The sequence below is a fragment of the Chlorocebus sabaeus genome, chromosome 21 (assembly GCF_047675955.1).
Source record: "Chlorocebus sabaeus isolate Y175 chromosome 21, mChlSab1.0.hap1, whole genome shotgun sequence".
NCBI classification, from domain to species: domain Eukaryota; kingdom Metazoa; phylum Chordata; class Mammalia; order Primates; family Cercopithecidae; genus Chlorocebus; species Chlorocebus sabaeus.
This window is the reverse complement of record NC_132924.1, coordinates 65,437,516-65,463,863: the sequence shown is the minus strand read 5'-3', so window position 1 is coordinate 65,463,863 and position 26,348 is coordinate 65,437,516. Positions and strand designations below refer to the sequence as shown.

At 39.1% G+C, this 26,348-nt stretch overlaps 1 protein-coding gene across 5 annotated transcripts in view; it reads right to left on the bottom strand.

The window, feature by feature from the left end:
* The window catches only part of ABCB4 (ATP binding cassette subfamily B member 4), a 70,680-nt gene extending 51,298 nt beyond the window's left edge, over positions 1-19,382 (bottom strand). The window contains exons 1-7 of one of the 5 annotated variants that reach the window (XM_073009153.1): positions 18,353-19,382; positions 18,094-18,179; positions 15,308-15,362; positions 11,919-12,069; positions 3,707-3,764; positions 2,111-2,302; positions 807-978 (exon numbers count right to left, since the gene is read on the bottom strand). In XM_073009153.1, the coding sequence (XP_072865254.1) occupies positions 807-978; positions 2,111-2,302; positions 3,707-3,764; positions 11,919-12,069; positions 15,308-15,362; positions 18,094-18,173 (708 nt within the window). In that variant the 5' untranslated portion in view covers positions 18,174-18,179; positions 18,353-19,382. Of the gene's footprint in view, positions 1-806; positions 979-2,110; positions 2,303-3,706; positions 3,765-11,918; positions 12,070-15,307; positions 18,180-18,352 lie in introns of all 5 variants that reach the window. The other 4 variants (XM_007982301.3, XM_073009155.1, XM_073009156.1 and 1 more) reach the window with 4 other exon arrangements.
* Positions 19,383-26,348: the final 6,966 nt, after the last annotated feature.

Here is a 26,348-nt window from a genome sequence, read left to right as displayed (position 1 = left end):
TAACAAAAGAGATACAAGTAGTTCACTATGTAAATCATCAACCCCAGGATGAGCAAAAATTGCCAGTAAAATTTCTCGACTCTGAAGTGTTGGCCGAAGCAGAATACATTTTGTGTATTTTATTGCAAGGCAAAACTGGCAGAGTGCCACTTAACCATAACAGGTAATAATTAAAATAAATAGAACAAATCCAAACTCTATTTAAAATTTTTATGGTCATGCAATAATTTGAGGGTAATGTTATATTTTAAAGTTGCACTTCCTTAACTAAGGGTAACTGAAGTAAGAACTGTGAATTTTATTATTATTATTATTATTATTATTATTATTATTTTGAGACGAAGTCTTACTCTGTCACCCAAGCTGGAGTGAAGTGGCATGATCGTGGCTCACTGCAACCTCCACCTCCTGGGTTCAGCGATTCTCCTGTCTCAGCCTCCCGAGTAGCTGGGATTACAGGTATGCACCACCACACAAGGCTAGTTTTTCATATTTTTAGTAGAGACAGGGTTTTGCCATGTTGGCCAGGCTGGTCTTGAACTCCTGACCTCAAGTGATCTACCCACCTTGGCCTCCCAAAGTGTTGAGATATAGGAATAAGTCACCACACCCAGCCTGTGACATTTTGAATTATGTTAAAAATTAATTTCCTTACTAAAGCACCATATTAACACCATGTTACTGGATGTAGTTTCAACTGACATTTAATGCAGACCTGCACAGGTACAAGTATGAGACTTCTGCATATTAAAGATAACTGTGTGCAGGGGTTAACACACATAAAAATGGCCAGCTTTCAAACATACCTTTGCCCAAACGGCTGCAGAGAGTCCCAGAATAGGGCTGATGGCCATTATCACAAGGGTGAGCTTCCATCCTCTGATGAATCCCACTATGAATCCTGCAAAAAACGTGGCTACTGCTTGAAAGAACATTCCAACCTTGTCACCAATTCCTTCACTGATTTTGGAGATGTCACTAAAAAAGATCACACCTAAGTGGTTACAGGCAGGAGGTTTCAGTTAGAAAGATGAAGTAGACATCCAACAAACACATAGACAAGTAAAATTTGTTCACTGACTGCAAGCCTCTTTGAGAGTCTTAGCCTCTTGAATAACATCTTCCCCACCTAAACACCGCACAAAGGAAGAAATTCAGGATTAATCAATTCTTCTAATAAGTTAGTATCATTAAAGTTGATACTATTAAATGAGTCAATCCTATGAGAGAAGCATTAACATTTTGAGCATATAAATCTATCTGTTGAAAAGCAAGAATTAAGAAGAACATTGCAACAATAATAAGCAACAGTAATAGGGAAGGATTACTGCATTTCTTATTATAGGGAAGTAACAGGGAAAAGATCTTTGCTTCTACCCTTGTCCCTATTCTCATCCCAGTCTATTCTCAACACAGCAGACAGTGTGATCCTTTGAAAATGCAAGTCTGGTCATGTTACTCCTCAGCTCAGAAACTACCAACGGCTGCCATTTCACTGGGTGAAAGCTGAGGTCTTTGTGGTTTACAAGACCCTAAATGTCTTGCTCTTCCTTTTTTTTTTTTTTTTTTTTGACTTATTTGCTCAGGATGCCCTTGCCAGGACTCTCAGTCAGGAAAGTTTATCATCTATCTCCCCCTACTGGAATGTAAGCACCAAAAGAACAGAGCTCTGTGCTTTGTTCACGGATACATTGCGAACACATAGAATGGTACTTAGCACATTAAACACCCTCAAATATTTGTTGAATAAGCGAAGAGTTGACAATTGCTAAAGCAAGTCTCTTTGTAAATTAATTCAATCATCTATTCATTCATTCAACCATCTTTACTGAGAGTCTAGCACCTGTCAGGTCCTACAGTAGAAAGTTCCATGAGAAATAAACAAGTATAAGATGTGAGCTCAGTCCTCAAATAAACCTGCTGTGCACCTTGGGGGAAAGCCAACATGCAACGGCCTAGGCTATAGATGCTGCCAGACATGGCTGCCAGATGATCGATTTCTAATACAGGTCAGATGCTCAATCTAGTCACATTTTTCATCTAAAAACTTTCCTTGACAAATTTTCACATAGTAATTAATTTCTGTATGAAAGTGTGACATTGTACCTACTCTGTTAGCCGCGTATTGAGTTCAGTGGTGTCGTTAATGTCAAACCATCCTATTTCCTGTCGTAGAACAGCATGAAAAAACTTTTGCCTAATTTTCCTGATCTGTCGACCAGCTGCCAAAGTCCAAAATGAAACTTGTATATAGGCAGCAACAAGAACTCCAGCACCCAATCCTGAGTAGTAATATGCATATCTGGAAAAAAAAAAAGGCTCTATTAAATACCTTTGTTTTTCTTTCCTTTTCTTTTCTCTTTTCTTTTCTTTTCTTTTCTTTTGAGACTGAGTCTCACTCTGTCACCTAGGCTAGAGTGCAGCGGCACTATCTCAGCTCACTGCAACCTCCACCTCCTGGATCCAAGTGATTCTCCTGCCTCAGCCTCCTGAGTAGCTGGGATTACAGGCATGCACCACCATGCCCAGTTAATTTTTGTATTTTTAGTGGAGATGGGGTTTCACCATGTTGGCCAGGCTGGTCTCGAACTCCTGACCTCAGGTGATCTGCCCACCTTGGCCTCTCAAAGTGCTGGGATTACAGGCGTGAGCCACTGCCCCCACCCTACCATCCTTTATTCATCTCTTTCAGGAGAAATTTTCAGAACTGGAAATCAATCAATTTACTAAACTGATAACAAAAACTGTATACATTATAACAAAGAGACATAACATTTTTTTCTTCTCTTAAATTATAAAATGATGAGCTCCATGATGGCAAATCTGTTTATTTGAACTGTTAGCCAAAGAAAATGGATAAATTTTTGTTGTTAACTGTAAATAAGTTAATGATTTGTTTTTAACTGATATTGATAATTTGTGATACAATTTAATTATATTCTAGACTTGTATATCTTATTGTACTGAAAAGTTCACTACTATTTACATATTGCATATATAGTAATAAGCAGATTGAATGTGTGAAATCGTCCTTTCCATACTGGTTTTCCCACATTCTTTATACAAAGAACCAAAAACTCTGTTCCTATTTGTCAGAATTTGAAATATTTTTTAAAAATGACATGGTAAAATGTCATGAATTCAAACTAATCTGGAGTGAAGGTTTTACCAAATTAGTAGAATGTTAGTATTTTTAAAAATAATAAGTACATATCAATACTTTCCAATTTTTATTATCTAATTTTACAAACTGCTTCCAGACAGACACCTTTCAGGCCTTTCAGTGTACAGACAGCACTTGTTACAATCAGCAACATTGCTATGCGGACATACAAACATCATGCTTACAGGCTTTAGAGATTTCTATTGAGAAACTAGAAGGAGGAGAAAATGCCATAAATGACATTATTGGATCAAATGACAAAATTGGAATATGATGTTATATTAGATAAAAGTATTGAAATTTACTGAAGCTAATGGCTGTACTGTGATTATGTAAGAAAATATCCTTATTCTTAGGAGTCATACTGCAGTAAAGGGCCATGATGTGTGCATCTTAATTTAAATTGGGATTTGGGGGCAAAAAATGATAACAATAGGTGAATCTGGGTAAAGAGTACATGTTATTTGTATATTCTCATAATTCTATAATTTGAAATTATTTTCAAATGAAACTTTAAAAAAGTACACCATATATATGAGTTACCTAGTCATTTCTTCTTCCAGAATTTTGCCTGGATTTAGCAGCGACAATGAAAAGTTCACTAAATTAAAAAATAAAATAAAACATGTTAAAAGATCAAACTATTATAGTCATTGCCAGGTTTAAAAAAATCTGTTAATTTAAATGTACGAAAGCTAGAAGATGCTGTTGTTAAGGTTCTCTTTAAAAAACACTCTTTTCTTTGCACACTCAAGTGCATTATTTTCACTTTACTCAAGTAAAGAGCCCAAGGGTTTAGGTACTGGACATTAAGGGCCAAGAAAGGGAAGATAAGCCCTCCCAGGTCTTTCCCCCATCCTGGCAGTCTCAGCCTTTAGCAAAGCAGCCTTCTAAGGAGGCACAGAGGAGCCACTGAAGAGACGAGGAAGCCACAAGTCACACAGAAGACAGAGAAGGCATGAAGAAATACTTAAAATAGAAAACACAGGATTTAAGAGGCACTTTTTTTTGGTGGCTCAAAGCACTTTATAGGTACTTCAGTAAATTTTATTTTTATATCTGTGTGTTTTATCTTTACACAACTCATATGACATAAGTAAGGGAAAGGCTAAGTTCATCCATCGCAAAGGAGGAAAAACTAGAAAGGGAAGATAACTTGGTTGCTCAAAGGCACGTCAGTGATCACTGGCAATAAATGAATATCGTGCATTCCACCTCTTGCTTACCAGCACTGCTGTATTCTAGTATTTTTGAAGCAGTTAATTGGAAAGAAATCTATTGTCTATTAATTTGAGCTAATTTGATAAAATGTCAATGCATCTTTCCTGATTTTCATGTTTTAATAATAGTTGATGTTTATTGAGCATTTATTAAATACCAGGCACTGTTCTGAATATTTTAAGTGTGTAAATTCATTGAATTATCTTATGAGGTGAGACTATTTTACAAACCCCATTTTATAAAAGAGGAAATGGAGGCACAGATAAATAAAGTAACCTACTTAATGTCATACAGCTAGTAAGTGGCAGAGCTGAAAGTCAGCCCAGGCAATTTGGCCTATGCTCGTAACACTATACTGTACTGATTTATTCATGTGATAATGACTTATTTTTACTTTTTAGAAAACACAAATGAAAAAATAAGAAACAGCTGACATCTACTGCATTCACAAAATAATAGGATAAAATATCACCACAGCATTGTTGAGAAAATACATCAGGGTACATATTTCTCATTTTCCATGGCCTTAGGAGAGAAATTGGTCTCTTTGTTCCTTTGCCATGTGTAAATAGCCCAGGGGTCATGTTTTCATGGTGCTGTGTATCCTCCTTATCTTTTTCCAAAGAAAGATAAGGTTGAAATTTATTTAAAACTCAAACTACTGTCAGGATAAATTACCAGGCATCTGGCCCCAACTGCAGCATAATCTTTCCCCCAGGATTATAAATTCTACTGATGTTCACAGTGAAATTTCTGATTATGAATCTAGCTCTTTATAAGCTATCAGAACCTTGAAGATTCATGCCCTATTTTACTTTTCATCTTATCAGTTCATTTCTGTGTGTTCATTTCCATCCTGAAGTTTTAAATAGAGCAAATTGTAATAGTGTTTGGAACTAGAGGCAGACAAGTTATTCTAAAGCTGTGGCATTTGTAAAACTCATTGTGGTTTTTCATTTCCCTGAACTGAAAAATTGGGTGAAATCTGAAATAAGTTTTTCCTCTCTTTCAACACCTACCTCAAACTTTTAAATTCTCTCAATAAAGATACTGATATGGTTTGGATGTTTGTTCCCACCGAATCTCACATTTCATCCTCAGTGTTGGAGGTGGGGCCTGATGGGACGTGTTTCGGTCAACGGGACAGATCCCACATGAATGGCTTGGTGCCCTCCCTGAGATAATGAGCGAGTTCTCACTCAGTTCATGTGACAGCTAGTCGTTAAAAAGAGCCTGGCCTCTCCCTCCTGCTCCCTCTCTCTCCATATGACACATCTGCTCCCCATTCACCTTCCCTCATTGAGTAAAAGCTTCCTGAGGCTTCGCCAGAAGCTCCAAACAGATGTGGGTACCATACTTTCACAGCCTGCCAAACCATGAGCCAAAAAACCACATTTTCTTTATAAATTACCCAGTCTCAGATATTCCTTCATAGCAACACAAAATGGACTAACACAGATATCAACTCAAATTGACTCTCCCTCCTAGGAAAGAATCTATGAGCATTCCAGATTGGACCCGCTCCTTTCTCAGAGTCCTAAGAATGGAAATCTAGTGCTGGGTTAGTAACCTGAGGAGCCCCAGAACCCCCGGGGGAAACTCAGACTTTTGGTTGCCTGGGACAAAGGTGAACTAAATGTATGTTGGTGTGTCGCCTGGAGAGTCACGGCATGCTAGATCTGAAAAGAGCCTAGTCCTGGTCTTGTCAGATGCTACCTATTCTGCTTCAGTCTCATAAACGATATCTACATGGTCATTTGCCTTGGTGGTTCTTAATGCTGTCTGTGCATTAGAATTACATGGGGAGCTTAAGAATTACAGATGCCCAGGCTCCACTCAAGCCCAATGCAGCCAGAATCTCTGGTTGAGTCCAAAGCACCACATTTTTTAAAAGTGCCTCCTGCCAGGCCCAGTGGCTCACACCTGTAATTACAGCAGTTTGGGAGGCTGAGGTGGGAGGATCACTCGAGGCCAGGAGTTTGAGACCAGCCTGGGCAACGTGGTGAAACCCACCTCTACAAAAAGTTGGCCGGGCGTGGTGGCAGGTGCCTGTAGTCCCAGCTACTCAGGTGGCTGAGGCAGGAGGATTACTTGAGCCCAGGAGTTCAAGGCTGGAGTGAGTTATGATAACTTCACTGCACTCTAGCCTGGGCAACAGAGCAAGACCCTGTCTCAAAAAAGAAAAAGTGTCCTGGTTGATTCTAATATGCCAGGATGTAAAACTTACACCCCAGTCCACCTGAATGCCTCCCATAGTAAGGAACTGGGGAAGTCCTGAAGCTACCTATTCATTTTAGAGAATACCTATATAACCTGTACATATTATAAATGAAGAAACAGAGTGGGTTGTTTCATTTCCAAGTTCTTATAATTAGTTTCTCCCAATATTTATTGATCATTTACTATGTTCCAGACACTTTACACAAATCATCTCACTTAATTCTATCAGTAAATTTATGCTTACCTTTCAAAGGTGAGAACAGTGAGGATTATAGAGGTTAAGAGACTTGCCCATGGTCACACAGCTCATGGGTGAAGGGTCTGAATAAGCAGTGTATACATTAAGGATTAGATAGGGAAACATAGTCTTCATTTTCACTTTTGAGTCTCAAAGTAAATCAGTGTCCGCCTTTCCTGAATCTGCCCAAGACTTCTTTTTCTTCGTAGGGGAAGAAGGAGAGGTTTCCATCACCTCAAGCATCTCTCCTTTCTTTGTGTTACAAACAATCCAATTACATGCTTTTAGTTATTTTTAAATGTTGCCTAGGACTTCTTTTACCACACAGAATTATTCATCTCAAAATAAAGAGCTGGTGTTTGTTCAGGCACCCTAGGCACGATGGACAATTAATGAAGGTGCCTTGGGGCTCAAAATGGCATTTTTTCCCTCAACCAAGAGGCAATGCAAGGACAATCAGGGTGCAGCTATTTCCCCCACAGAATTTTCTAGATTATTACAGTCACAGAGACAGCATAAAAGATATCAAGTCCTTGACACTCTGCAGAAAAACCGTTTCCTCCAACTCTGTCCTTAATGTTTTGGATGCAGAATGTTGTGTGCATAGTTTCTGCACAACTGACTCATTGTGAGGGAACAACTCTGTCATGGAGTAGCTTTATTCTGTTGACAAGGACGGGCTTTGCTCACAATAAGTCATTGTCAGACCCTCTTGTAACATAAACCTTTTTTCCTTCTAACATGCCCTTCTCATTTGACTCCTATTAAGTCTGGTTGTCCAAGCATCCAACAATTCTAAAGAATAGACTAAGTAAACATCTCTATGAGATAAGCTGGAACCTCAGCTAAGTACTCACTCTATCTGTTCCCAATCCCCATGATTTTTGCTAAACTCTACAACTCTCAACACATCAGTAAGCAGTCTGGATTTAGAGTAAGTATCCTTTAAAGATTTCATTGTCTTCAAAGAGGTATGAGAATATTATTTTTGCAAACAACCAAAGAGTGGATGTTGAAAATTCATAACATTTGAGGAACTTTCCAATCTAAATCCTCCATAACATCCAGTAAGCCTAACGAGAAACATGGCTACAGGGTACCAAGTGTCATAACAGGAGTGTTTATAATTCAGAGGCTACCAAAACAAAGTTGGCAACTCTCATGAGTTTATCTCTGCGTCAACCACAGGTCTGTAAGTGACTTGCTTGTGCCGTTCCCCAGAGAGACCTTGAATTTGGCACCTCTCTGCCATGTCCAGCTACAAAGCCATTCAGTTTCATAATTAGGCACAAGTTAAAAAAGAAAAAAAAAAAAAAAAAAAACAAGAAAAGTTCTCCAAGTAAGAAAGTTGGGAATTATTCTGGTATTAGTAAAAACAAAAACAGAACTAATAAAATTGGTCCAAAAGAGAAATGATCTGTGATAAGTGAATTGCATTGCTTTAATCTGACTTTAAAAATTTTAATTGTGATATGTTACATAAAATTTACCATCTTAACTATTTTTAAGTGTACAGTTCAGTACTGTTAAGTATATTCACACTGTTGTCCAGCCAACCTCCAGAACTTTTTCATCTCGCAAAAGTGAGACTCTATACCCATCAAACAACAGCTCCCTACTGTCCCTCCCCACAACCCCTACTAACCACCATTCCACATGCGTTCCTATGAATTTCACTCTAGATACCTATAAAAGTAGAATCAAACAGTATTTATCTTTTTTTTGAGTGGCTTATTTCATTTAGCATCATGTCCTCAAGGTTCATCTATGACTTAGCATGTGTCAGAAGTTATTTCCCTTCAAAAACCTGAATGATATTCCATTGTATGTATCTACCATATTTTATTTTTCCATTCATCTGTTAATCTGATATTTTTAACCACGTGTAGAAGCCATTTTTTTTAAAAAAATTACTTTAAATTTATTTTTTCTTGGTAAAGGTGTATATGTCAACAGTTACAAGTGAGAATACAGGGAGACATCACACCCACCCATTTTCAAAGCCACTCACTTTCTCTCCCTAGAAGTAATCACCAGTTTCTCTATATTATTTCACAGATATTTTATGAACACACAAGTGCTTCACTGGAAGGCTAATGTGAGTCACCAAGAGATAATATCTTCAACACTTGAAAAGAGGTGCTAGACCATACATGAACAGATAAAGTTGGGTCTTATTCCACAAAAATATTCTATTGGTGCTCTAATAAATGGTGCTTTATGGTTTGAAAATCAGGAAATGTGAAACTCAAAGATAATTTCAAAGTAGGGGCAGTGGAAATATGATGCTGACAATTCAGGAGCTGGAGAAGCGTCTTTGTAGTTTCTTTGATTTTTTTTTTTTTCCAGATGAAATAAGATGGAAATCAAAGACAGCTGGTGTAAGTTCCTATGGCGTCATTGTCCTGCTACTAAAGAGATGAGTGAGAAACCCAGCTCCCCGTCTGGAAGGTCAGACCACTTAATAGACCCTTGAACATTAATGTGCATAAATGCATCTCTGATTCACTATGGGGAAGGAAAGGTCTTGCTAAAATACCATTGCTAATTCAGTGGGTCCAGGATGTGGCCTGCGAGTCTGCATTTCTTTCTTCATTTTAAAATAATTTCAATTTTTATTTTAGATTCAGGGAGTATATGTGCAGGTCTGTTACATGGGGATATTGTGTGATGCTGAGGTTTGGGATATGAATGATCCCGTCACCCAGGTAGTAAGCATAGTACCTAGTGTTTGGTTTTTCAACCCTTGCTGCCCTCCCTCCCCTCTCTAGTAGATCTCAGTGTCTATTGTTCTCATCTTTATGTGCATGTGTACCCAATGTTTAGCTCCCACTTATAAGTGAGAATATGCAGTATTTGGTTTTCTGTTATTGTGTTAATTTGCTTAGGATAATTGCCTCCAGTTGTATTCACATTGCTGAAAAGGACACAATTTTGTTTTTGTTTTTGTTTTTTTTTTAGACAAGGTCTTGCACTGTCGCCCAGGCTGGAGTGCAGTGGCACGATCTTGGCTCACTACAACCTCCACTTCCTGGGTTCAATCAATTCTCCTGCCTCAGCTTCCCGAGTAGCTCGTGATTTTGTATTTTTTATAGATGTGTAGTATTCCACGAGAAATAGATTTTTAACTGAGGTGTCTTAATATGGGCATCATCCTGCTCTATATGTATATAAAATTAATATGTTGTAGATCTATAGATTTTCTAGGAAAACAAATAGACAATAGAAAATTCCTACTCTCCCATTTCTTTAAAGACCTTTTTTTTTTTTTTTTCCTTGAGACGGAGTTTTGTTCTTGTTGCCCAGGCTGCGGTGCAATGGTGCGATCTTGGCCCACCGCCACCTGTGCCCCCTGGGTTCAAGCGGTTCTCCTGCCTCAGCTTCCAGAGTAGCTTGGACTACAGGCATGAACCACTATGCCTGGCTAATTTTGTATTTTTAGTAGAGATGGGGTTTCTCCACATTGGTCAGGCTGGTCTTGAACTCCCAAACTCAGGTGATCCGCCACCTCGGTCTCCCAAAGTGCTGGTATTACAGGCATGAACCACGGTGCCCGGCCTCTTTAAAGACTTTTTAAACTATCTGTCCTATCACAACTTCATAGTGTTTATGTTAAACTTTTGGTCACTAGTCACAAATAAGCAATCCATTTAAAACTTTCCCAAGCACTTTTTTTCCTAATCATCTATATTGACCCTATAATATATATGACAATGAGCATGGTTTGGATGGCAGAAAGACCTGTGTTTGAATTCTGTCCTAACATCCACCAGCAGTGTAACGATGGACAAGTTATTTGCCCTCTCCAAGCCTTGGTTTTAACATCTATCACAGAAGATAACATTACCTACTGTGTAGTATTTTTCTTGTGAGGGTAAAGTGGAATAATGTATGTAAAGTGCTCAGCATAGGACCTAGTACATAGTAAGCACAATGAAAAATCACCATTATTGTTATTTTTATTATGAAGAGGTATTTTTTCAGAGACAATATTACTTGAGAATAAATAAACAAACTTTTTATAGGGGTTTGCTTTAAATATTCAAAGGATGCTTTTATCAGATTTTTAAAAGGCATTAATATTTATCAATATTTATGTAAACATATTCTGTTGTATTAATTAAGCAATCCTATTCTCTTAGGAAATTACACGTAAGGCCTACAATAGTAACTAAATATGTAGTTTTCAGTCAGTGAACATTGTAAATTCTCATTCAATGCTGTCTACATGATAATTTGTCTTAGATATCTTTGCTAAGAAAGCTGCCTTTCCTTTACCAGTGTTTTGAAAATATTCTACCATCTGTGCAACAGTAAAGTTTCACTCAGTCTTCTCCAGCCCAGTGCCCAAAGGTCTGTTAGAGAAAAGAGGCTTCAGGCTTGGTAGAAAGCATGAAAATCTTCATTTCTATGTTGAATTTGGTTACTATGAAAATAAGTATGTCTATTGGAACCCCACTCTAATGCTATTGTCAGGGTCTCTCTTATTGATAACATTAACTTATGGGACTCTTTTGGCTCTTCAGTAATTATAGTCCTTTGGGTGAATTCCAAGGGACATTTTGAATCAATTCACTCTTTAGCGAAGTGCCATCTCAAGTTCCAGTCAATCTGGTTGATCCAAAATTAGAGACAGAAATGGGTATAATTTTTTTAAGGTGAAGGGGAGAGAAGAAAAGAAAACCCAGAAACAGATCTGCAAGCTAAATACAGCTAAGAAGTACTGCCATGTTTAACTGAAGTGTTTTGAAACTCATCAGCAATTACTAATAGGATGGATACTGCATAGATATACATTCATTACATTTCCACTGTTCTCAAGTAGAGTGACTTCTTTACTTTATTTAGAAGCTTCACCTGTATTAAAAGTCAAACAAGAATACATGTATTTCTTTAAATTTAAATGAGTATTTGAACAATTTTCTGAGAATTTTACAACTCCTTCTATGATATCTGGAGTCATCCAGATATCCAAATCATTAAGTAAGATAGTAATGAATAGCAAAATCAACTTCCAAAAGTTTACCCAGTTAAAGAAATGCTATGGATTTTTTTAAAAGGTAAAGAAATGCTTACCTGGAAAGGAGAAGTTTCCTGCAGTATCAACAAATTTGTCAGTCATCTCTCCAAACACTATCATCATGAGGGGGAGACCTGATCCGTGAGCTATGGCCATGATGGTACCCAGCAACATAAACAATTTATCCTGCCAATCAGAGTATCGAAACTAAAAAAAGGAAATAAAATAATACTTAGCTGTGGAATGGAATTTCTCCTCTTCCCTAATTATATGTTCTTTGGATTTTTATTTAAAGTCAGTACTTTTTTAAGAGTTGCAAATGAATGTCTTAGAAAAGGAGGTCTTCAAATCATTAACACCTTAATTTCATGATTCTGTTTATTTTGTGTTCTGTAAAGAAATCAATCTAATTATGGTTAATCAGTATCTGATTTGAATAAATAATTACAATACAATCAGAAGGGATAAAGGTTTAAGAAATATTATTTGATCTCCCAGAGCTCCTACAGTAATAAAGAATGGCTAGGGAAAGACATTAAGTTTAAACACGCACACACACACAGACACACACACACACGCACAGACACACACACACATACACACCACCTCCTTTAAAAAAGCATTCAGAATATTTCAGAGGGAGAATTTAAAGTAGGGGAAAATAGATGCTCTGAGTTTTGACATAAGATCCCTTTAAAAGGTTTAACTTAGCTTTAAAAAGGCAACTCAGTAGTGAAGCACAACAAACATTACAGTGTGTCTATATGTGCACCTTAGGGAAGTCTTGCTCATGGAGATCCTTATGTAGAACTTTTGTGAAAATTTATTTGTCACCAGTGTCACCTGCCAAGTATGTAGAACCTTGAAGGGTAAGAGGGAGTTCCCTGGAGAAGAATCGGCAAGTGTAGAAGAAGTAGGAAGAATTTAGGCTTATAACAAGAAGGTAACTAGAAACTAGATGGAATGCTTAAGTAACCACTAGCAGTGGCATTCCTGAAGGGCACAGTATAAAGTGTGGGAGAGGATGTTAGAGAGAGATAGAAGGCCTGTGCTGGTGGGCCACACCAAGAATCTTGGACACAGTACTACCTACAGAGGGTAAGGGTGATACCAGTTGTCACAGTGAAGTGCACAACCCCCAAGAACTAACCAGCAGATCAGTGTCCTAACACTTCAAAGGACTTTGTTACTGTCTTATTAGTCTTGTTCCATTTCTCACCTTTTCTTTCTGTTTTTGATTGACCCATTTATGGTACTCTTTCTCTTTGTTCTTCTTTCCTCCTCTGCCTTCTAGACTACATTTTCCTCCTCTTACGTTTCCATTTCTGTAGTTTCCTGTCTTGTTTTTTGTTTCTCTCCTCTCTTAAAATGCTTTACTCTGCCCATTCCCCCCTCTCCAGCCCCTTTTGGGGACAAGGAACAGTTATTGGGAGAGTGGGTGATGAGTCAGGCTTGGCACAGTGGAGCCTTTGAGGGCTGAAGCTAAGTCAAACTGCATCAATGACCCGGGCGAGGCTGAGGTTAGAGGCACATGGTGGAAAGTGGGTATGTGTGTAACCGCTCTCAAAGAGTTCCAGGAGTTCAGGCAAGGTTTCAGGGACAGGGGCAAACTCCATCATCAAATGCGCAGGGCAAGCAAGGGAACCGAAAGAGATAAAGGGTCAGAAGCCAGGCAGAACTTGTATAAAACAATGGGAGCAGGTAAAGTCAAGAGCCAATGGAGCTGGGTCCCTAAAATTGCCACAAAGGGACTAGTGTCCCAAAGGTTCATTTTTAGTGGTTCCAGGAAAAGGAAAACAGAACACTTGGGTCTGTCAGCTACAGTTAAAAGCACAGGGTCAGGTTGTTAACATTAAAAAGCATTTTAAATGTTTTCATATTAACTGAATACAATTTTACAGCCTCTAAGCATAAATTTAAAATGAAGTGAATTTCACAGCAACATCCTAAGTAAACCTAGGTTTGTTTTCAGTGATTTTACACAAAATAATATATTTCTAACTCCTGTTAGAGCACAACTTTATCCTCAACCTCTTTCAGGACAAAAAATATCTATTAAGATATCGATTAAGAGGTGAAAATAAAGATTAAATTTAAATTTAACTTAAGCTAAAACTTTTAAATTCAAATGAACATTTCTGTTTCTACATTAAGGTTTATAGGATTTTATTTTCTGTAGGAGGCAGATTTAAAACCTATGCATTAAAACCAGCTTTCATTTGATAAACAATTTATTCTCCAAAGCAGTAATTTTTTTAATTGCCCTTACTGAGCCTTTTTAAACAAACAAATAAAAAAAGAGGAGGGAAGACAATGAATAGGGGCTTCGTGGTTACATGAGAAGTACGCAGCAGAGTTTGAGAGTGTGGATGTTTTGGTGTCTTTTTATCCATTTAATTACTAAGTTGGATTTCAGCTGACATGACAATTCTAACTTCTTTGCTATCAAATTAATGGCTGTTACAGTTTGAAACACATCATATTTACCAAAAATGGGCAAATGCTTTCTTGAGCTGCCTCTGTAAGACATATTTCAAATGAAAACCAGATTAGGAGACTTCTTCCAAAAATATTGTCTTGTCTTGTACCAACAGAAAAGCACCGAAAACTGTTTTAAGCATAATCAGAATCCCTAATAGTTACCCCCTATTTAGCCAATTTTTGGAAGCCAAATGTGAATGTAGATTCCTTAAATTAAAATTTATGTACTTAACAATTACTTGCTTGATATGTAAGCTTATTTAAAGCTAAATTTGGGGTGGTTGTTTGTGAAGTAAATGCAGAAATGCAATTTCCTGAAATTTTGTTGAGTTTGCATTGTGCTACTAACACATTTTCACTTTGTTTGCACACCAGTTAGCTCTGCCCTGTGTCATCGCCAGCCTGTCTCTACATTTTAAAAAATCATCCATCTTGAGAATGTGGGTCATTGACTATAATAAGCCAAACTTAGCACAGGTGCAGCAAGGACAATTTATTGCTGCCTGCAGACAGGTTTTTTTGTTGTTGTTTTTGAGACAGGGCCTCGCTCTGCCACCCAGGCTGGAGTGCAGTGGTGTGATCATAGCTCACTGCAGCCTCACACTCCTAAGACCCTCCTGCCTCAGCCTCCCAAGTAGCTGGGACTACAGGCTCATGCCATGACATATGGCTATTTTTTAAAGATTTTTATTTTTATTATTTTGTAGAGATGAGATCTCACTATGTTGTCCAGGCTGGTCTCAAACTCTTAGGCTCAAGCAACCCTCCCACCTCAGCCTCCCAAAGTGCTGGGATTACAAGTGTGAGTCAACTCGCCTAGCTGGACAATCTTAAAGTACTTGCTTTAAAGCAAGTACTTTGATTCAATACATCAAATTCAATACATCAAAAAAAAAAAATTGATTCAATACATCAAATCTGAATAAAAGGTAGGATTATTCACATTTAACATTTCACAGCTTACCAATGTTAATACTCCAATCAATTTCACTTTCTTCGTTTTTTTCCTTTTTTGGTTGCTGTAAAAAATATAATTGCTTGAATTTAAAACTGTTACAAAATGTTTTACAATCAATTGAACATAAACATGTTTAGTTACAATATTCAACTATTATAATGTTTTCAAATATAAGAGTGATGTTCACAAAATGTCAAAATTGTTCAGTTCAACAAACACAGCAAGTACAAAAGTAACTGTCCAAGGTACTACAAGGATATATGGATACATAAGAAATGGTAGCCTGCCTTACAGAGCTCACATACACAGGAAAGAAAAGTATGTTAACAGTGTCTGCTAAGTCAATTATTTGTTTTCTAAAACTAAAAAAAAAAAAAAAAAAAAAAAATCTTGATTTAAAATTAGGAATGTCCATTCTTCTGAAGGATTGTGGAGAGTGGTGTCAGGGAATCTTGTTGGTGATACATTCAAAGTGCATCTAGAATTTAACCAATTTAACCACTTATCACCACTTTCATTGCTGTCCCCAGTAGGACAGCCTCCTGCCTAGTCTCTCCACTTCCACCTATGCTGCTTCAGTCTATCTTCAACCAGCAGTCAGAGTAATCATTTCAAAACGCAAGCCATAAATTACTTCTTTGCTCAAAAACCTACAATGGCTTTCCTTTCTCTTACAATAAAAGCCAAAATCCTTGCATTAACCTCTGAGGCCCCACATGATCTGTTTGCTTATTTCCTCTCTTACCACACCCCTACTCCCAAACCTGCTTACTCTGCTCCAACCAGCCTGGACTCTCTGCTCTGATGAACTCACCAAACATGTACCCAACTCAGAACTCAGGGTCTTTGCACTGCCAGTTACCTTTACCAGGAATGCTCTCCCCTTAGATACCCACACAGCTGTTTCCCCTCATTTCTTTCAAGTCTTTGCTCAAATATTACCTTTAAAATAAGATCTACCCTAACCACCCTACTTAAAATTGCTAAGTACTCCCCTTTTGCACTCCTGATCTACTTAACCTGGATTAATGGTTTTTTTCCATAGCATTAATTACCTTCTAACATTGGCTGTGGCTTACTTATTTAGTATGTGCATTATTTATGTCTGTCCTCCATACTATAATATAAAATCCATGAGGGAGTGTATGTGTGTGTGTGTGTGATTTCTATATATATGATGATTTTTACATATATATGACACATTTTTCCAGTTAAATGATAAAGTTTTACTCATAAGATGATTCCCAATTATGTAAAGTATTGACTAAAATCACTGGACAAACATCTGCCACTAAATACGTTCAAAAGAATGTGCCACGGGCAATAACAACATAAATAGAACAAGAATAAAACTAATTTGATTGAAGCAGGCTTAACTTCTTTTAAATATATTATCTTTGGTCTGCTTTTATAAAAATTAGTTTCATTACATTTTATTTCGTAATCTTGTGGTCTTAACTTATTGTTAACTTTCTGTATTTCTCTTTTGAGCTGCTTTCTTCTTCCCAGCAGGAGCTGTGGGCTTCCCCTCTGAGGACTTTCCTGGGTTCTGAAGTGTTACCACACCTTTTGTAGGAATAGCTCCTCTGTACATGCATCAAATGTTAAGCCAGTGCAATACATAAATAGACTTCTTCATGAAAATGCCATCTATTAATAGACTCACAGTCAATCCCTGCCTAAACAGCCAGCTGATGAAAACCATATTTTTCTATTGCGTGTATAAGTACTTCCATTGGAAGTAACACCATCTGTCACTTTTTCAATTCTATATGGCAAAACTAAATTTTCTATGAAAAAACACCATGGTACTTAGAAGAAATACAGCAAGGTTACTGCACAAACACGTTAACAGGCTAAAATAATGCTTCAGTTTAAGCATCAGATAGGCATGTTTTCAGTTAGCTAATCAAGCCCCTAGCAGCTTGAGGACAAACTACAGAAACTGATAAATTTGTCCCTCTGGGTGATGACTTGACACAGGTCAATTATTTCTGGGTAGCCTGGCATGAACTCAGAGACCGTAATAGCCTCATAAACTATTTCAGGCTAAAGGCGAAAATGATTCACTATTCCCACAGTGAAAGAGGAAACAAAGACACACGCCACTGACTGGGAGCTTCTGCGCCGTTCATAAAGCCTGTGAAGTGAGTTTAACAAGGACCAGGGGAACCGAGAAAGACGCGAAGGCAAAGGAAGCGCTGTTTCCCCCTAGCACTTGAACAAAACTGATTCGGATGTACGGAGGTTCCCCCTCCCCACCGATTCTCCCAGAAAGGAGAAATACAAACAAGCCTGGCGATGAGAGGAGGGGGAGGGGTAAGACAAGGAGGAAGAGACATAACAGGGGATGGGCAGGAGGGGAGGGAGTTTTTGTTTCACTACCCTCGTTCAAAAAGCACAGCCATCAACAGCAGATGTCTGACACCCTATAGGTCTGAACAACCAGATGATGTATATTAAAGTCATTTGTAAAAGTTTCAAGAGTTACGTATACAAGGAATGTTACACAACACAGATATTCATCGAATCCCCCTGCACAAAGGGAAAGGGAACACTTTTCAAGGCAGCCTTTTCTTCCTGAATCTGTTCCAAAAGGAGGCTCAGTGACATTCTTTGAGGCCACATAACACTTTTGCTCCAAGGTCAGAAGGATGCAAGACCTTTCAAAGAAGCCTCCAAAACAAAAGTCTTCAAAGGCATCAACCGATTTTTACAACTTCTTTCCAAGGGTGAACTTGGTCCTGCTGATTCGCGTGTAACGGAAAAGCCAGTGGCTGCTGGGGATGTACCTGCTGACGCCCAGTTCCAAGTCGCCCTCCGCGCTCCTGGGGCGCCGGGCTGTTCCGTTCCTTGCCGCCTCAAGATCCATCTCAGCCTGAGGAGAAACCACAGCCTCAGGTCCAAGTGCACTCGCTCCGGCGCGGGGCGTCCAGCCCGGCGCACTGGTCGAGGGGCCAGGGGGCACTGGGTGGAGGTCCCGCCACTCCCGCCCCGCGCCCCGTGTCCCGGGTCTCCCCTCGCGGCCAGGCGCTCCCTGGCCTCTCTCACCTCGGACCTCGCGCGTGTCTGGCAGAACCTCCCGGCGCGCGGGCGCTCCAGCAGAGGGGCCTGGACTTTGTTCGCCGCGGCCTCGCCCCCGCCCCCCACGCGCGTCCGGCCCCAGAGACGCCTCCCGCTGCAGCCAGGGCTAGGGCCCCGGCCCGCAGGAGCAGCTCCCGCCGCCCGCTCAGGCTCCCTCCACAGGCCAGGCGCGGGCTAGGGGCCCAGCCTGCCGCTCTCGCAGCCGGGGCGCACGGGTGGGGCCGCCGCCCACCCTGGCGACCCGCCAGTCCTAGCCCGGGCGCGCCAGCTGCGGCGGATAAGGCCGAGATCAGCCTGGAGCCTCGGGTGCCGAGAGACAGCCTCGCCTGATGGACCACCCAAGCCCCTGTAGATGACTGTCACACCCGCTGGGCGCTCAGTTTTCTTTCTAAACCCATAGGGGAGACAGTTTCCGGACGCCCAATAATCACAGAGCGGCCCAGGACCAGGAGAGAGCAGTAGACTCGCCTCTTGCTTCCGCATCCCCAGTTCTGGTCCGGGTGGCACTGAACCCAGTCATCTCCAGGGACAGCGAGAGTCAGCCAGGGCCGGCCGGAACCATCACATTATGCTCCGTAGGGAGGAGGAACGCTGTCGGTGCCCTCTCAGCACTTAGAGACACAGAGCTTTAGGGCTAGAGGGGTCTTTAGCGATCACCTAATTAAAACCCCGTATGTTTAACATATGAAGAAACTGATGCCCAGAGAGGTGAAGTCCTGCCTGAGGCTGCATCGGTGGAACTGGAGTCTAGGGGAAGCCTCCTGAATCCCAGTCCAGTGCCCTGGTTCACTGCTCTCATCTAAGACTTCTCTCTGTATTGAATTGTCTCTACTCCTACCACCTATTTGAATATGACTTTCTTGTCCTTTCTGATTAATTCCTCCACATTGTTCCCAAAACGAAGTGTCTAAAACGGGGAGTGATAAATTTCATGACTTTGAAACCAGAGACTTTCAAACTCAGAGTTTCACATCTTATTAACTATGTGACTTTGGATACTGTGCTCATTTCTCTAGGCCTGTTTCCTTATATGTAAAATGAGGATAAAATCATCTCCCTTATCAGGTTATTGTGAGGAATAAATGAGTTGAGGATAAGTGAATTAAGTTCTAGGTAAAAGCACCTAGTACTATGCCTAAAACATAGTAGGTGTTCAACAAATACAACTTTCCTTCCTTCTGATCAGGTAGCAGGATGACCAGTGGGTCCTTGCTCCTGCTACGTCCTGTTAGCACATTGTTATCCCAAGGCTTGTCTGAGTTCTCAGAGAACCTTAAAGCAGAGCATGGTATAAGCAGAGATGCTGGGTGGACCCTGGTGTGAATCTCACCTTTCCCATGTACTAGCTGTCTGGCCAGGTTATGTAACTCTTGACTTAGTCATTGAATTTATAAAATAAGGGTGTTAATAAGATTAGGGATACTGTGTGTAAAGTGTCCTGCACATGGGAGGCACCTAATAAATGATGACTATTATTATAGTAAAAGTTCAGGTGAGGCCAAGGAAGAAAGACTGGAACAGGAGCCAGCAGCTCCTGCACTCACCCCTCACTTGTGCTGTGCCTCTCCACCTTGTTCTGCCTGCCACCTGGAGCTAGGGTGAAACTTGACTTGAAACTGCATGCTGGAGTAGAAATGAATTTAGTTGAGTATTTTTCCTTGAACTGTTTTCTGTACATATCAGTCTACCATGACCATGAGGATTATCTTCTTCAATCAACCCAAATTCCTTCCCTTCACGACTCTAACAGGTGGTCAGATCATTATTTCAAGATACTCTGAGACTGAAGCAGTTGGAATTGTGTAGTTTGAAAGAAGGCTTGTGGTGACTGGAGGACATTATTAAACTCATTAGCATGTAAGGAGATGACAGTTTCTTCAGTCTCTAATAAAAGAATTTGAGAAAGTAAATGCAGATACTTGAAGGAGTAGGAAGGTTCAGAACAAAAACTGAAACAAATAAAAACACTTATGAGGCAATGAGGTGTATTTGCTGGTCTGTCTGAGCCCATTCACAAAGTTGTCCCTGCAAGAAGAGGTCATCAAATGTTTTCTGCATGTGAGGACAGAAGTGAGGCCCTACGACAAATGAGTGTTTGTGGGGACAGAGAAGCCATGCCTATATGGCTGTGTTTACTTCTTTACCTGTATTAGAGCCAATTCTAGGGGCTCCTTTTATATTTATTTCATAACAATGCAGTATCACTGATAATTTCATCACTTATTCATCAACTAGAAGTTGAAGACTTACAATATTTAAAGCACTATGATAAGCTGGATTTCTCCATTACACTCAGGCTGTAAGAAATCTTAACTTTCCCTTTACAGTAGAATATTGAGATACTTATGCATTGATGTAAGACTGGAATTAATGCCCTACCACACTGTCTTACTTTTTCTATTTGCCCCATTAGTTCCATCTTTCTTTTTTTATCCTCATTTTTGCCTTATTTTAGATCTGTTTAATATTATCATTTAGATTTTCTTTTATTAGATTATTAAGATGTATTCTTTTATTTTCTGTTTAATAATCATCTCCTTTCTAGGGATTATGACATGTATCTTTGACTAATCATTGTACTTTTTCCTCTTCCAGCACAATGCAAGGATTTTAGAACTCTTAAATCTCTTTTTTATTCACCCCTAACTTTTACACTGCCATTGTCATGTACTTTAATTTTCTCTGTATATTCATGACTCTTATGGGAATATTTTTTCTTTATGTGTTGATAGTTATTTAGCTTTATCAAGACATTTATTATTTTTTTGTGTTTTGTTTCTTCCTACATCTCAAAGCTACCCTCTTGGATCATTTTCCTTTCACCTAATGAGCACTCTTTCATCTACTGTCTCTCATGTTTTCTTTAGTTTGTGACAAATTTTCTCAGCTTCTTTTTTTCCTGAAAATTTATTTCACTTTTATCTTGAAAAATTATCAGTTATTTATGGGTTTGCCTTACTAAATAAATATCAAAACTCATTATCAAACTATGGTCATTAAGGACATGTGTTTTGGAATGAGATAGGACAAAGTAAAACAGAATCAAGATCTTATAATTGATGGAACTAGAATTCGAATCCAGGGAGTATTCTTATCTACTATGACTAGCAGGGAAGTGGAGATGGAGAACACATGTCAGATGTATCAGAGAGTTAAACACAGTCGTTCTTTAATGCATCCTTCAGTCCACTGACCTTACCACCTTTTTACTGTTCCTCACCTCCTTCATGTCCTCTCTCCTTTCTAACTCAGCCTGAAAACACCCACAACCTCTAGCCTTCTCTCTTTACCAGGCTTGCTTAGTAAAACCACAATCCTGGCTAATTCAAGTTACTGAGCTACTGTGAACCTACGCCATGCAGCAGAACATGTCTGAAGACAAATCAAAAGCCATTTGACTCTCCTCACCATGAACTTAAACGGCCCTATAATATATACATAACATACTTATAATGTTTATTATTTATTGCCCACTCTGTGGGATGTAAGACTTATGAGGGCAAAGATTTTTAAAAATTCACTGTGTATCCCAGCGTTCACTGCCCAATAGTCATAAGATGTTTTCTTAGTTCATTCACTCACCTGCTTTTCTAATAATTATTTCATATCTTCTGTTTTCTCAAATTCTGTTCTTTTTCATCTGCACATTCTGCTAAGTTACTGTGCTTATTTCACTGATGAAATTTAAGTGTTTAGAATGGCACTCCATAACCTCCCACCATGATATTTGCCCACTTAACAGCATCTGTACCCAACACTATGCCTTTGCTGTTTCTGTAAATGAACTATTCATGCCCCTCTCTGCAGCCAGTCTTTATTTTCATGTTCATCCTGTAGATCCCATCCCCTCTCACTTTCATAAGGAGCCATTCTTCCCTTTCTATCCTATATCATCCATTCCCCCATCCCTGCTGGGTCCCTCCTGTGAGCTTACATACATGCTGTTATTTCTTCCATCTTGAAAAACAAATGAAAAACCTCTCTTGACCACACTTCCCCTGCAAGCTACCATCACATTTCCCTCTTTTCCTTTGCAGATAACTACTTGACAAAGTTTATTCCTTTCTTCAATTCCTCCTCTATTCTCTCTGAAACCCACTCTAAACAGAAGTTTGATCTTTTCACACTACCGAAACTACTTTTATAAAAGTCACTGATAACTTCTGCTTTGCTAAGTCCAAAGATCAATTCTCTGTTCTTACCTTACCTGACAAATTCAAGAATTTGACAAATTTATCACTCTGTCTTTCTGAATATACATTTTTCACATAGATTCCAGGACACCATATGTTTCTTGGATTTTCCTGTGCTTTCCTGATCATTCTTCCTCAGCCTCCTTTGATGCCGTCTCTCTTTTCTTTTCAACTTCTTACCTAACACTGGAGTTGTCCAAGGCTTGTTCCTTGGACTTCTCTGTCTATTCTCACCTCCTCTGTCATGTCAGTCAGTCACACAGCTTTAAGTACCATCTGTATTGAATAATTTCCAACTTTTTGTTTCTAGCATAGAATTCCCTCTTGTATTCCTGACTCTTAAACACAAGTGCATCTTTGACATTCCTATCTGGATGTTTAATAGACATCTCAAACTTAACATGCCCAACCTAATCTTGATCTTTTCCCCAAGCTGGGCCCACCAGTGAACTTCTGCCTCCGGTTGGCAGTTCCAGCCTTACAGTTGTCAACAAAAACATTGGAATCATCCTGCATTCCTCTTTCTTCGACACACTATAATCAGTCTGTCAAGAAATCCTGTTGCCTTTACTTTCAAAATATATCCAGAATCTGACCTTTTACCCACACCTCCAGCTCTATTACCATCATGCAAGTCACTATTTTGTCTCACCTGATTTTCTGTAATAGCTTGTTAACTGTGTCTCTGCCTCTGTCCTTTCTTCCTCTTCTGCCTTTGTCCATTGTCAAAAGCGTGGCCTGGATGATTCTTTTGAAATGTGAGTCAGATCATGTCACTCTTCTCTTCACATTTCTGTGGTGGCCCCCAATTCACTCAGTCATGGTCTGCAGTGCTGTGCCCTCTCCATGACCTCTCTAATCTCATTTTTATTTATTTTGTCTCTGCCTAACTCCACTCCAGCCACACTGGCCTCTTGGATATTCCTCAAACAAGAGAGGCAGCACTCCACCTCAGGGTGTTTGTACCAGTTGTTCCCCCTGTCCAAAATTATCCTCCCTAAAATACTCACATGGAGGACACTCTCACCTCCTAAAAATCCCTTCTCAATTACAAGTTGGATCTTGTACCCTCAGACTCTCGGTTCCTCTTATCCTACTTTGATTTTCCCTTCCACAGCATTTATCACCTTCTAGTATACTATATAATTAATGAATTTATTATGCTTATTGTCTCTTGTCATCTCAGCAGCACGTAAGAGCTGTGAGAGTAAAAATATTAATATGTTTTCATTTTATTCGCTGGAATATCCAATAATTGCTGCCCACACTTACTATGTGCAAGGACCTGGGCTAAGGTTTTAGGATAAAACGTTTTAGGCATATAAAGAAGGATTTAAACAAGGCTAATACAAAAATTACTCAGATTATATAGTATTTTATGAATTTACAGAGCCTATCACACATGTATATCATCTCATTTGATTCTCAAAACAAGAAGCATATTCAAGGTAAATAAGTGAGGAACTATTATTCTCAGTTTCAAGGTGGGGGTATCAAAGTGAATTTCACACAGTGAACAATGGAATTAGGATTCCAAATCTGGACATGTGACTGCAGCTTCTCACTGTGTATCCCTATGGAAGACTACTGTTAGGCAGAAGCTGTACCTGTTGTATTTCTAGTTCCCACAGCACCAGCGGGCTCAATAAATGTGTAGTGAATAGATCAATATTTTTGAACTATAGCATAAAAAAGGTTTGTAAAAAAAGAATTTCCTATAAGAGTCAACAGAGAATAACAAATTCCATCTACCAAAGTATTTTCAAATTATATTTAAATATAAATTAATTAGCAACAGTTTTTCCTAAAGAGGATGCTATGACGGACTCTATTCTCTGTCCTGTTGACTTATATCTTGCCAAATATGCTTTGTGGCCTTTTCCCCCACTATATTGTATTTGTGGCTATCTAACAATTCTTCAAATTTTCATGTCTGAAGATAGTGAAAATTTGACTATTGTGTTTGCACTTGGCTGCACTTAACTACTCTTGAATCATTTCCAAACTTTCTGTCACTAATGGTTTTTACTTCTGCTCAAACTACCTTCTCAGAGTTTATAGATCTTAATTTTTCCTGCCTTTACTTCTCTCAACCCATGTTACATCTTATAATTCTCCCAAAGTTTTTTTTTTTTTTTAAACTTTCGCATTGCTTGACTTAAAAAAGAAAAATTTTGCTTTGCCTTTGACCTTTCTTCTAAAACATATTATTTCCTTTTGGTTTCATTCTTATTTTGCTCATTATAAAATTCATGTAATTTGACCCAGCACATCCAAAGGCACTCATGAAGATGTTGAAGACAAGGGTAATACTGATTCAGCTATCTCCTCTCTTTTCCACTAAACTCTTCCTTATACCTTCATAAACCAGGGTGGACTTGCAAAGGTACCATGACAAGAAGTAGTTAGAAGAATTTGCTGTTAATCACTATGTTATATCATTTCTGCCAGCGTGGATTAATGGACACATTCAGAGTTCCAAGGTCACATTGCCTAATGAAATTCTTGTGTTCTGTAAGAGTAATGAGAACCACTGGGTGGACAGGGAGGGCTGCAAGGTGCCAAGACCAACGATGAAATGGATAAGCAAGAGTAGGGTCACTAGGCTTAAGGTTATGGACATTTACCAACTCTTAAAGTTATTCTAAAGCTAATGTTTTTCAAAATAAAAGAATGACTAAAGGAAGTTCTCTAAATAGAAAATTATAAACAGGAGAAACTTAGAATATCTAGAAGAAAGAACATGGTCAAGAAAAATATTGGTAAATACAAGAAACTTTCCTCTTCCTATTGAGTTTTCTAAATTATTTTTTATGGGTGAAGCAAAAATTATATCACTGTCTGATGTGGTTCTAAATATAAGTATGGGAAATGCATAAGACAATTATAAGTGAATGAGAGAGAGTAAAGGGATATAAGGGAGATAAGATTTCTACACTACACTCAAACAGGTAAAACGATGAAAACAGTAAAGTATGATAAGTTATTTATATATAATGCAATACTCAGAGAACCATTAGAAAATCTACACAGATAGATATAGTCAAGACTACCACAGTTAGAGAAGGAGAGCAAGATGGCTGAATAGAAGGATCTACTGATTGTCCCCCTCTGCAAGAACACTACATTTTAACAACTATCTATACACAAAAAGCACCTTCATAAAAGCCAAAAATCAGGTGAACACTCATAGTACCTAGTTTTAACTTCATATCGCTGAAAGAGGCATTGAAGAAGGTAGGAAAGACAGTCTTGAATTGCCAATGCCACCCTTCATCCCCCCAGCAGTGTCCACATTGTGCAGAGAGAAACGCTATGTGTTTGGGAGACGGAGAGCTCAGAGATTGTGAGACTTTGCATTGAACTCAGTGCTTTCCTGTCACAGCAAAAAACAAAGCTGGGCCGAACTCAGCTGATACCTGCCCACAGAGGGAGCACTTAAATCAGTCCTAGCCAGAGGGGAATCACCCATCCCAGCGGTCGGATTTTGAGTTCCATCAAGCCTCATCACTGTGGGCTAAAATGCCTTGAGGCTTTAAATAAACTTGAAAGTCAGTGTAGGCCACAAGGACTGTAACTCGTAGGTGATTTCTAGTGCCAACTGGGCTCAGAGCCAGTGGACTTGGGGAGGCACATGACCTACTGAGACATCAGCTGGGACAGCTAAGGAAGTGGCTTGCACCACCCTTCCCCCAACCCCAGGCAGCATAGCTCATGGCTCCAAAAGAGATTCCTTCCTTCTGCTTGAGAAGAGGAGAGGGAAGAGTAAA